The 13745-nt window shown below is 32.8% G+C and overlaps 1 protein-coding gene across 9 annotated transcripts in view; it reads right to left on the bottom strand.

Moving 5' to 3' along the window:
• Marf1 (meiosis regulator and mRNA stability factor 1-like protein) overlaps positions 1-13745 on the bottom strand; it is a 244066-nt gene that overhangs the window by 47916 nt on the left and 182405 nt on the right. For all 9 annotated transcript variants that reach the window (XM_085819030.1, XM_085819032.1, XM_085819027.1 and 6 more), the window contains one exon: positions 1781-1826. In XM_085819030.1, the coding sequence (XP_085675156.1) occupies positions 1781-1826 (46 nt within the window). The remainder of the gene's footprint in view (positions 1-1780; positions 1827-13745) is intronic.

Below are 13745 nucleotides of genomic sequence, written 5' to 3'. Positions count from 1 at the left end.
TGCGAATGTACCAAAAATTAAATTAAAAATTTATAATAAAAAATAAAGAAAACTAAAAATTTTATTAAAAGGGTCTTGTTAAGGCCAAAACTCAATACAAGGAAAAATATTTTTTAAAAACAGATCTGGAATGTCGATGTCTTCTATCTTGAACTATGCAAACTCAAAAAGGGGGTGAAAGCCTCGAGCAAGGAAATTGCCAACCACTAGGCAGTATGACGTAAAAAAGGGAAGGAAATGTCATGAGGAAAGAGCGAATGAAAAGTGACTGACCGTTGGCATAAACCTGACTCAGGGGGAAGTACTATGCCAAATTTTAAGAGTAAAATTGGAGCTGTGAGAGGAATTAATTTTACATTTATACATTAGATCTTCTGAATCAGCCATCCACTTTACACCATCCCATAGGGCTTTAAGCATAAAATTTCATTATTTAACTCAAAAAATCTAAAAGATAAAGTTAATACCAGCTTTTTTAAACGCATTTTTAATGATTTTTGTAGGAATTAGGTTGTTCTTCAAGATAGTTACAAAGTAGAGTATTTCTTCTTGGAAGTATTTTGTAGTATTACAGATTCTTTTAATTCTAAGTAGTTGTGCATAAATTGTATTGAGGACGACATTTTTAGAAATATTGGAGTTCCAGTTAGTTAATTTAAGTGTAGGAAAGTAGAAATCTCTTCGTTTATTGTAGATTTAAAAAAAAATTGTAATCTATTATATGCAAATCAAGGTAAACTATATCATTTTGCACTGTATTTGTAGTATTAAGTTGTAGGCAGGAAGGGTAGATATTAGCCTTTTTCTATTTTGTTAAAGGCAATTACATCATCAATATAACGAAATGATGTGTTGGTAGTATTTTTGATCATCATTTAGTGAACGTACAAAAGTCAATTTTTGTGTAAAAAGGAATAATTCACAGATTGCAGTTGAAAAGTTGCCGCCCATAAGTATTCCCTGTATTTGTTTAAAGATGTTGTTATTAAATTGAATATAATTATTGAAAAGAACGCTTGAAAGAAAAAGTTGCCATTTTTCAGTAGTTAATATTGTAGAAATTTGGGGAAACAAATTTGGAAGAGTAAGTAAACGGCTATAAATTTCTTCAAGTGGTAAAGTAGTATAGAGGTTCTCAAAGTCGTAGCATTGGATATGTTCTATTTTAAGTGAATTTAAGGTTTTAGTTATGCATGGAAGGTTATGGATGGTTATTTAAGGTTAAAGTTATGCATGGAATATACACACACACCCCTTTCAATATTGACAACAATGCAAACATCACGCGAAAACTATTTGAGTTCAGATGCTCATAATTCTGGGTTTAACATAAAGTTCAACTTATTTATAATTATTTCAAACCAAATGAAAAAAAAAAAAACAAACAAGTTTTTAGATTTTAATGGTTGCTTAAAAGAGTTCTTTTAAAATGTAATATGGTTAATCAATAGAGATGGCTCAAGTAAAACATTATATACGAACTTACACCATATAACTTCTGCATATTTGAAAAGTGGCAAAATGTACAACATAATTCTATAAAAATATTTTAATGTTTTTAATTAGATATGTCATAAATAAAAATAATTTTAATTGGAATCAATCAGATTAAACATTTTTAAAAATAATATTCTTAAAAACTGAATCCATTGCTTTAAAACAGTTTAATTTGTTTTGAAATGTAAAGTGAACAACATATTTATGTTGGACAAAAACTTGTGTTTCAAGGCTAATAGTCCTTTTATCTTAAAAAAAATATGATTATTTATTGGATAATTACCTCTTTTTGGTATTCCAATAATAATTTCATTACCAGAGATGCAAGTCTGAAAATGAAAAACAAAAAATTATTAATATTTATTTAAATAATCACTGTGTAAAGTTATTTTATGATTTAAATCTTTACTGTCACTTCTCTTTCCATTTCCCCACCGGAATGTAAACTAGATTGAGTATTTAAGCTGCAGTTGTTAGATTGTAAGATGGATCACGTGTTTCTAACTGTGTGCATGCACATTACGTTTCTCACAGCTCTGGATAGTTTGACTTACTCGGCTTTGCATTACTTGCTTCCGAATATTTGAATAGTTACTCTGATTAAACTTGTGAACCAAATCTGCTTTAAACTGACCTGTGCAGGTTTTGACTACTAGCTTACTTAAACTTTAAATTGACTGTTAGTTTAAGTTATCTTGCCACAAGTGCTGGCCGAGTTTGTCAAGAACAAGACAAGCTCTTCTGTTACATTTCTGATTTTAATAAAAAGGTTGTTAAAATGTTTTCAAGTCTGTCTATTTTAACTTCCAGACATAGCAATAATTCACTTAGAATGTGTTAGGTGGTGTATTGAGAATACGGCAAAGCACACTAGGGCTATCTGCCTTAGGAGAGGGATGCCTTCATGGAGGACTTTCTAAGGGAAACTCGCTCGTATACACGTCACACATGGGGAAAACTGCAAAAACGCCCATGCAGCCAGCCCATTCGCGGGATTTGAACCTCGGGCCGAACTACCAGTGTTCAGCGATTTTACCGCTCGGCCGCTGGTGGGCTGGCATGTGTTAGGAGTTCGCTACTAGTTTATGCAGCCCAAGAAATACAGATTCAGTAACTGTAAATAATTTTCACACAGTAATGTACTGAATAAGTTGCATAATAATATTTACTTCTATGCAAAAGGTTAAATATAAAAATAAAAGCAACAGAAAAGTGTAAAGTATTCTATGTTAATTAACCGGTATCATGATTCAAGTCTTCACTATAACTTATCCTTTCCGTATTCCTCAGTGTAATGCAAATTAAGTTTATGTGTATTTAAGCTGAGGATTTTAAATCTTTAGAGTTTCTGGGAACTGTGTCATGCTGTTAGTCTCACAAGCTCTACTTATTAATGCTGCTCAAGCATATTCCAGCTTTAGTGTTGTGCTAGCCAATGTTTTAAAATATGTACCAGTAAAATTAAAAAAAAACTTAATATAGTCTATTCTATCCATATTCTTAAACCACCTTTCTACATTTCAATTTAAATTTTGTTATGTTAATTTAAATATCCACAAATAATGAAAATTTCCTCTACAGCACAAGTCGCACCTGTTCTGTTCATCTCTGGGCTAAATAAAACAGTTATTTTAACATTCTTCAATAATTTATGAATTATTCAAAACATAGTTCTATATTAGTCTAATAGGGTCTGTAAGACTTTAGTTTCCAGTTACAATAGAAAACCTATAAAAATCATATTGTGGTGCCTAGCACAGCAAATTCAATCTGTTCCACAATGGCAATTGTTAAGTGGGACACTGTTTCCCATAGGCTACTATGAGGCTAATTTTTTATTGAGCCTGGTTCAATGCTGGAAGTATAAGGAATTAACTAATCTATTACTTTAAGACTACTTATAAACACTATGTATGCATAGATTCTAATGGTTTCTTAGAGACTTGCTTATCTCAAATTACTGCAGTGTCAATTGTGTGACCTGGACAAGGCTTTTATCACTAGAGCTGATACAACTGGTGTGGCAAAATTTTAAAGGCACTAGGAATAGGATTTAAGGAAAGCAGAGATAGCATTGTGCAGCAAGACATATAATGTTAGCACTGACATAGACTTTTTTTCAGCTTCTAGTTAATTTAATATATTTTCACTGTAAAAAATGAGAAATCTATCTACTTTCCACTTCTTCAAGAAGGTCCTTGATAGATACAACAGGACTGAACTATATGTTCTCTTTCTCCTCACCAGCAGAAACAGTCCTCTAGATCGGTGGTCTGAAACTCAAATTGCATTCACACGACCTGAGAGCAACTGGCGGCCGTATGCATGACTTGAAAGCAGCCAGGGGGACACATGTTTTTTTGACAAAATTTCCAACTACACTTCAAATAATGAACTAAATTTTAACTTCATTTCAAATTTCATTTATTAAATATTCATCAAAACATACATAAACAAAAAATAATAATAATGATACAAAAAAAATTCAAATTTACCATGCTTATTTTCTAGCTGTAACAAATTTCTGTTGGTTATATTTCATAATTCAAATGCACTAGCAGCTAAATACAAGGTTTTAATGAAAGTTTCCTCCCAATAAATATTATCTGCACAAACAGTATGCATCAAGAAAATACATTGAACTGAGTTCGGGTGCTGTTCCATCAAGATAATGCAAGACCACATGTTTCTGCATTCACCGTCTGGACTTTGTACGGACTTGAATGCGATCTTTTTCCACACCCACCATACAGCCCTGACATTGTTCCTTTAGACTTCCTTTTTTTCACACCTGCAGCTACATCTTGCTACTGCTATCATCTTCCATTCTGCACAGGACATCCGAAATGAGGTTGATCTGTTTTTTAACTTGCAGCCACCAAGTTTCTGGGCTGAATGCTTTGAAAAACTACCAAAACATCAGCAGAGACTCATAGATTTGGCTGGTAATTACTAACTGCACTAAATGTACTGCTTTCATGTTTTTTTCCCCCTAACTTTTTCAAGAAAGTTTTTCGGGGGAACACTTTCATTACAACCAGATATTAATTTTTTAAACAAACATTTATTTCAAATAATTCTAATATACTGAGTTACCCACTAAAAACTTTCAACATAAACAAATTATAAAAACTTCCTAAGCGGAACAAAACTGCAGAATAAATACCTACAACTTGTTATCTTTCTTTTATGTACTAAATTTTTATTCGTACATGCAGGAAAAATACACATGACTGTATGTAAATTATGCATTTTTATATTTTTTACTACAGCTTAACACTTGAAAATGTTTTGAGTCTGATAACTTTTGTAGCCTCGGAGAAAAATTACTATAAACTATCTTCATCATATATTGTAAATGCTCATTGGTCAATCAGGCCCTTTTGTTACATCTCTTAATTTTCAATCATCTAGTGGCTGACTCAAGGAAAGTAAAATTAACAACTCCTTAGCTGAGGAGAAAGAAACAAATTCCCCAGCATATAAAAGTTTTAACAACTTTCAGTTAGAAAATTTATAAATTGTACCAATGTACCAATAGTCTGGTTAAGCAACTTGGTATTCAGATATACAAAATCTTTAATTTTTTTTTATTTAACTGACATCTAAATCAATCCATTCTATTTCATATTCATTCACTAGCAATTGCGCATATAAAAACAAGGCACATGTTTCTTATGTTGTTTATATTTTAAATTGTCATTTCCCGAGATGCAATGATTAACGACTTTTTTTCCTTTAGCTTCTTTTGCAGGTCTGTCAAAGTGTTGTTATATATGCATTACATATGTACTTTTGGCTGTGTGCCAATGCTAGTTTTGAACTCAACTGGAATGTAATGATTACTGAAATGTTTTCTAGAGTTTTTCTATTTTCTTAATAAACACTATATTGCAATCCACTGTCCAACGAATTTATGCTATATCAAAATTTAAAAGTACTACATTAAAACTAATACATAACTGAAAGGAATTGGTAGGCTGCAAAAGACTGATTCGGGGGCTGCATGCGGCCCTTGGGTTGCTTTCTTGAGATTACTGCTCTAGGATTTTCTATATTTTTTATAAAAGGGTTTGTAGCGCTTCAGCATGACTGTAATATTAACAAATATACTCATTATCTGCTCTTTATTTATGCACATAATTTTTTGTATCTATGCAACACTAAAACAGTAAAACAAATTTAGCAATGCATTTAACAAGTGATAATATTCATAAGTGAGTCATAATGCGGGATCAAGTTCACTATATAAAATTTGGTCCATCCGTACATTCATTATGCTAATCTTCAGAATTTTGTGAAAACATAATGTAAGCAGCAAAGACATCATTAGAAATTGGGACAGATAAAAATGAGTGTGAGAGAGCATGTGAAGGCGTATGACAGCACTTTGTTGCTTGAGTGGTGCAGATGAGTTTGGTGATCAACTGAATGCAACACAAAAATTACGTTGACAATAAAGCTCACTGTTGAACATTATAAAAAGTACAAATAATGGAAAACATGTGCTGAACTTTTTGAACAAGAATTTAAGAATGTAAATGTTTTGGCAAAATCTCCAGCAAACATGCAATGCAAATTTTATGGCAAACTGATGTGACATGCAACTTTTAGCAAATCAAAATTGTAACTACTGTAACGTATTTGCATTGCTATGCTACCAACATAATACCAGTAAGAAATGTAAAGAAACCCCACACACAGAATATCCATGCCAGAAGATGCACATGCTTAAAATATTTTTCAGTTATTTTGTAAGTTTGAATAATAAAGTTGGTTGTTCGATCAAAATGGCGAGATTTCTTTACAACTTCATTACAGATGTATAAAAGAATAAATACCTGGTGGTAGTTGCTCAGATAGAAAGGTGAAACCAGTGTTTATTTAAAATTAAAATAAATACAGTATGTGTGGGTACAAGTTTTTATGAATATTGTGCCATTTTATATGAAATTGTTTCATAGTATTATTAAATTCAACTAACAGAATGATACTGAAAGTTTAAGCTTTTGGATTAAATATATAGCCTGATTACGATATATGCCAAAATATATAGCCTGATTACGATGTTATTTTAAAATTTGAGCTCTTGCATTAGAGTGGCAAACTTATTACGTTAATATTAGAATATTTGTATTATGAAATTTGAGTTCTAGTATTAGAATAGCAAATTTACTAGGTTAATATTAGAAGATTTGTATTATGAAATTTGAGCTCTTGTATTAGAGCGGCAAATTTATTACATTAATATTAGAACATTTCTACTACGAATTTTGAGCTCTTGTATTAGAGTCACAAATTTATTACGTTAATATTATTATATTTCTACTATAAAACTTGAGTTCTTGTATTAAAATGGCAAATTTATTATGTTAATATTATAATATTCCTATTCCTAAATTTGAGCTCTTGTATTAGAGTTCCAAATCAAGAATTTGGTCATGTGAATCAAGTTAGAGGCTTGATTTTTTAAAATTTACTCTAGTATAATTTAATAAGAGCAAGCTTCGCAGATTTTTGTTTATTGGAAAGCACATATGTTTTATTGCATTAATTGTTTTAGGGAAAAAAAATACACTGTGTCATACTTGAATTTCTAATAAAAAAAGTTGAGCAGGTTGATTTGAATTTTTGAATATTGGCTAAAAGCCTTTTAAAACCAATGTTGAAATGTTGTCGAAGAGTTTTTCTATTTCTAAAAAGGTCATTTCTTGCCAAGGGTAGAAAACAAGATTTAACAGAAGTAGCCGAAAAAATAGGTGAGGAAGAGCCGCTAACTAGTAAGGTCACAGAAATAAAAAAAAATACTGACAGTCAATTTTTCAATGAGGAAGAAGTTAAATTAATTCTAAACCGAATAATTGCTGAACGCCTGGCTCAAGAAGTAAAAGAAGGACGCCTGGCTGAGGAAGTGAGAGAAGAATGGCTTGGAAAGCAAGAGCATATGAATGAGAAATAACGTGGCTTGAATTTGAAAATCAAGTAATACCAGCTAGAGAATCAATAGCAAATATAGTAGAATTGAGCAACAAAATTCAGTGATCACAAATTACTCCAAAGTTTGATGAAAAAAGGGATGAAATGGGACTATATTTGATCATTTTTGAGAAAAAAGCCGAAATGGCTCAGTTTCCTAAGAAAGATTGGGTGGCTTATCTTTTGGGCGTTTTACCTACTAAAATCTCCAATACGTTAGCGAGAGAACCATTTGAAGATGCAACTAAGTATAAATATGTGAAAAATCTAATCTTAAGAAGATATAAACTTAAAAGTGAAAAGCTGAAACAGTGCTTTTATCTACATCAAAAGACTCCTGAAAAATCTTTGAGAAATTATGCTCATGAACTTAAGTTATTTATTATTTTTTAAGTGGATTGCAGATTTAGAAATTAAGAAATTTGAGAATCAGAAAGGTTTAATAGTTACCGAGCAAATTAAATATAGGGTTCCCATAGGAGTAAAGCATCATTTTCTTGACCAATGGATGAAATTAAAAACTCCATATGAGCTAGCAAAAAAATTAGACAAGTATGAGGGTATTAAACAGAGCTTTAAGTGGGTAAATCCTAGAAAACAAGATTTAAAACTTCAAGAAAGTCATCAAAATGTGAAAAAATTCAAAGTGGTTATTATAATAGACGTTTGAGAAACAGACAACCTCATTGTTATGAAAGCAGATCCTACTCGCATCTTCGACCACAGTGTGATACACTCAAGAAGAATTTAGAAATTGTAGCATAAAATGAAACTGTACCCTCAAATGAATTTTCCAAAAATAGTTTTAAGGATATTATGGCTCCATATACCAGGCTAGGTAAAGTAAATGGCTATAAAATGCCCATACTTAGAGATACTAGTACAACTTTGGATTTAATTTGCCAAAAGTATATATAGCCTTTCATGCATATGGGTGAAACCGTGTAGATATGAACACCTCTGGAAGAACATCCAGTGTGCTTACCTTTGGCTGAGGTGGAGCGTGAATGTAATCTTGGTCATATAATAACAAAGGTTGCAGTTTTAAGAGGTTCACTAAACCAGGTAAGGTATCTTTTAGGTAACAAAACCACTGCATTATTTGAAGCAAAATTACAGTTAAAATTCATATGATAAATGCGAAAGAAACTCGTACTCAACAGCGATGTCTAAAAGAAACGGAAAATCTGGTCTCAAAAGATGAGTTAAATTCTGAAATTGAACTTAACAACAAAGACACAGTGACTGAAAATGAAAGTTTGTCTCCTGTGAAATATGAACATTCTGAATTAGATCTGATAAAGGGCTTTTCAGAAATATGTATACAAGAACAGAAGGAGAGCATCAAATTGAAACCATTTTATGAAGAAGCTAAAATAAAATCTTCTAAAGGCATGAGGTATATGTTGAAAGGTTAAATGCTCTTTTTCAAAAAAGAAAATCATGATGGAACACAAAGACTATTGATTGTTGTTCCTGAAAAATATCGGAAACAGTTGATGACTATTTGTCATGAAGACATAGCAGCCAATCTTGGTCCGACAAAGACCAAAGATGCATTATTCAAAAATTTTTATTGGCCAAATTGTTATAAAGATGTTGAGAATTTTGTTAAAACTTGTGACAAATGTCAAAAAATTGGAAAGCCACAAGATAAAAAGAAAGCACCTTTGAAATATATCTGGATGCAGTTCCAGTCACAAATCTTTGTTCAACCATGACTATTGATGTTTTCCTTCACATTTTTAATCAAATGGGATTTCCAAAGGAGGTGCAAACTGACCAACTGACCAAGCCACATCTTTCATGAGTGCGCTGACATTGGATTTCCTAGAAAAATTCGGAATTAAAGTTGTATGAAGTTCTATTTGCCACTCCCAAAGCAATCCTGTAGAGAGGACACATAGAACTTTAAAAAGAATTCTTCGAGTCCTATGTCTAGAATCTGGTCCGGACTGGGATAAAATCTTACCTCAGGCTTTATTTGCTCTTCGAACCACTATTCACGACAGTACTGGTTTCTGGCCTGCAGAATTAGTTCACGGCATAAACTTAAGATCTCCAATTATGCTATTGTATGAAAAATTACCCGGTAAAGAAGAGAAATAAAATACCATAGTGGACTATATTTTCAAACTAATGAATTGAATGAGGAGATGTCAAGAACTTGCCGTCCAACATACGGAAGAAGCCAAAGAAAGGCAAAAACTCTGGTATGATCAGAAAGCCATAGAACCTAAATTTCAAGCAGGAGACTTAGTTCTAGTTGTAGCTCCATCGAAGCCAAACAAAATACAGTACAAAATCTTTAATCCGGACTCGTCGTGGCTTCGGCAATTCCGGATTAGGGGTTTTTCCAGATTATAGATCATCAATTTAAATCTGGTAAGATGGTATGCAGAAATTATAAAATTAAAAATATGAAACCATAATTTATGAAATAAAGAGCAATTATGATCTGAAGGGTATCAAAATTTACAAAAAAAAAAAAAAAAAAAAAGCTTAATATTCATTTGTTTACTTTATTAAACATTTCTTTTAATGCAAGTTGTTTAAGTTGCTTTGTTTTATGTGCTAATACTTTCTCTTTCATTTTATAAACAGACATAATTTCTTGTTCAGTTACAAAGTTTCGCTGTTTAAGTCCTGTAATTGATGTGCTGAAAATACCAACTAACTTGCCAAGCGAAATTTTTTCTTTTTCACTAACCTCTTTGTCACTTTCTTCATGCCCTTACCCATTTTTTGCAGCAATTCCACTTTTTGTTTGATGGATATCGAAACATGCTTCCGCTTTGTAGATCCAGAATCGAAAACTCTTTTTGACATAATCAAAAGTTCAAGCTTACTTTTTATAAAATTGCTCTAACAGTCTGCAAAAAATAATAAGCCGGATCCAATTACAAGATTAAGGAACAACGCAATCTGCAATATTAACTGAAATAGATAATTAGATAATTTTAGCCTAGCTTATACCGTCCGTTATACATTAAATGCGCATGCGTAAACACATTATGCATTTATGCATGGGTAGAAAGTTTGTAGCTTTGAGGTGCGGATTATAGATCATTCCAGATTATGGATGTCTGGATTAAAGACTTTGTACTGTATCAGTTAAACGGCTAGGTCCTGAAAAAATAGTTCAACAATTATATGAGACAAATTATGTAGTCGAGTTTCCCGAGAAAAATAAAACTCAGGTGTACCACATTATTGTGCTGAAACCGTATATTCAACAAGCAGAAAATATAAACTTGCTATGTTTAGAAGAGAGGATAAATGACCACGAAGATGAAATACCGATTCTAAATTATAGCTCTGATACTGAAATATCGTGAAGTTTTGCAAGGCATGCATTTGAATTCACTATTATCTGAAGAGCAATGAAAAGATTTAAAGCAGTTGATATACAAGCATTCCTGTATTATCTCTAATGAACTAGGATGTACTGACATTACTGAACATGATATAGAACTAGAAGCAGAAAGACCAATATGTGCAAAACCTTATTGGATATCTGCCAGACAGAGATTTTAAAAGCTGAAGCAGGAAAGATAATAAAACTCAGAGTAACAGAACCAGGTGAATCGGATTTTACCTCTCCACTCATACTGGTTGAAAGTCCTGGAAAAGAGGCAAGACCATGCATTGAAAAGTGTCGCTTGAACAAGGCAACCAGGATACAATATTTTCCCTTGCCAAACATTGAACATTTAGTGGAAAAATTGTCATCTTCCATATATATAACTGCTCTAGATCTTACTCGAAGTTACTGGCAGATCGCAGGATTATTAAGAAACTGTGAAGAATTTGCTGTACTCTATATTGGCGATGTCACAGTATTCTTGCAAACCTGGGAAGAAAATCTGAAGCACTTAAAAATTATTTTGGAGAAGATGAAAATTGCTAAACTGCATATTAAGGCTTCGAAATGTCAATTTACTCATACGACTGTCAAATATCTAGGCCATGTAGTAGAACAAGGTCAAAGATGAGAAGCAGAAATAAAAATCCTATCCATAAAAGACTTTCCTAAATCTACCACGAAAACACACGTCTGGTCTTTCTTAGGAGAGGGGTATTATCGAAGGTATTGTTGCGTTTTTCTTTTCTTTCTGACACCAGTTGTTACGTTGTTTTCTTCCTTCATGTTCATACAGGGTTCGTATGGATTTGGAGTGAATAACGACGACACTAGTTGAAGAAGTATCGAAACACACTTTATTGGCTAGTACTAATCAGGACAGCTCTAAAATCATGTTACAGTCATCGAAGAAATACTATAAATATGCTGATACAATCAGCATCGAAACACACTTTATTGGCTAGTACTAATCAGGACAGCTCCAAAATCATGTTACAATCCTCGAAGAAATACTATAAATACGCTGATACAATCAGCAACACAGCTTTCAGGTTATCAGACTATCACGGTGGAGACAGCTTCACCGCAAAGCGCCAGAGTACAGCTTTCGAATCTCCTTGGTCATTCTCGGAACTCCACGTAGTCTCAAGACTCTCCATGCTACAAAATGCGATGCACTCGACGACACACAGAGCACGGCTCCCGACTCTTCGGTTCTGTCATTTCCGGAGCTCAACATGCTCTCTCGGCGATGCACTAACCGCGATACACTAAGAGACTCCTTCGGTGCACTCGAAGACCCACTCGGCACTCGTTGCCCAGCTGTCAACTCGATCGACTCTGCAGGGATTGACTCGCTAGAGGAGACACCAACTCGATGAAGCACACACTCTGAGACACTCTCTAACTGACTGCGGACCATCAGGGTTTACATAGCTTTCGGCTTGTGTTCGAGAACATTCTGGGCTAAAGCGGAAAGAATTCGTTCCAGAAGGTTCTCCATCCGTCCATGGAATGTTGCCAATTTTGTCCCCAAATGGGCGATTTCTCACCAAATGTGGCAACCCTGCCTTCCCTTGCCATTTTATGGCAACCCTAAAACTGCCATCTTACCGCGCCTGTACATTTCGTAAAGTATATTTCAGAGTTTTCTCTGATTTTTGCACAAGTGACAATTTTTGTTAAAAGAAAAATGTTGCAAATCAACCATAAATTGGACTGATGACTGCCAAAACGCTTTTGATGAACTCAAGAAATTGTTAACACAAAATCTAATCTTATACAGCACAAACGTTTATCACCCATTTATTGTTCAGTGCAACTCTTTGAATATTGGTATTGGTGTTGTATTATCACAGATAAATGCTAAAGGCGAAGAACATTCAATATTTTTTAGCAAAAAGTTTTCACCTACTGAACAGGAGTACAGTACAATCGAAAGAGAGTGTGCTGCCATTGTCTTTACAAAAGTTAAAATTCTACCTAGATGGACCTCATAAGTTCATCATTCAGACTGGTCATAATCCTCTAGTATGGTTGGATAAAAACTCTGGGACTAATACTAGACTACTATGATGGGCTTTGATTTTACAACCTTTTAACTATGAAGTTGCGCATAGAAAGAGGAAGCACCATCAAAACACTGACAATTTAAGTCGTTGTATCCAAAAACTCTCACAACTAAAAATATATATTCTAGGAAGTTTAATACTTCATTGTTTAAATTTTTCTAACATTAGAATATTAAATTTTATATGTTTATTAAAAATATTTCTTTGAAAGCACTTGTACTCATTTGGTCAGGTATCTAATTGCATTTGTTACAGATATGCTTAAACACCTTTGTCTCGTAAAAAAAAAAAAAAAAAAAGTATTTAAACTGAAAATTTTTCTTTTAAGTTCCATCAAATTGAAAGGAAAACTTTTCTAAGAAAAGTTGAAGGAATTTGTGAAGGAAGGAATTTAACACTGCAACGTATTTGTGTTGCTACGCTACCAACATAATACCAGTAAGAAATGTAAAGAAACCTTGCACATAGAATATCCATGCTGGAAGATGCATGCACTTAAAATGTTTTTCAGTTATTCTGCAAGTTTGAATAATAAAGTTGGTTGATCGATGAAAACGGTGAGATTTCTTCAAAACTTCATTACACTATCCAGCATTTTCTGTTAAGAACAGTTCTACTGTTCATTGACAAGAGTAAGTTTAGTGTTAGAATTACATACAATTTCCAGGCAGTTTTATTTTGGCTACCCTATATACATTTTATATTCGACAAGAAAATTAAAAAGAAAAAAAAAAAAAAAAAAAAGCAAGAATTATAGAAAAAAATTATAATGTGTAGTTTCATTTTTTTCTTAAACTATCCATAAACAGGAATAAGAAAATTTCAAAACTGCCAAT

The sequence above is a fragment of the Stegodyphus dumicola genome, chromosome 6 (genome assembly GCF_044657685.1).
Source record: "Stegodyphus dumicola isolate Sdum_Otavi_A_Nest chromosome 6, ASM4465768v1".
In the NCBI taxonomy this organism is placed as follows: Eukaryota; Metazoa; Arthropoda; class Arachnida; order Araneae; family Eresidae; genus Stegodyphus; species Stegodyphus dumicola.
The sequence above is the reverse complement of the archived record's forward strand: the minus strand, read 5'-3'. Positions and strand labels throughout refer to the sequence as shown.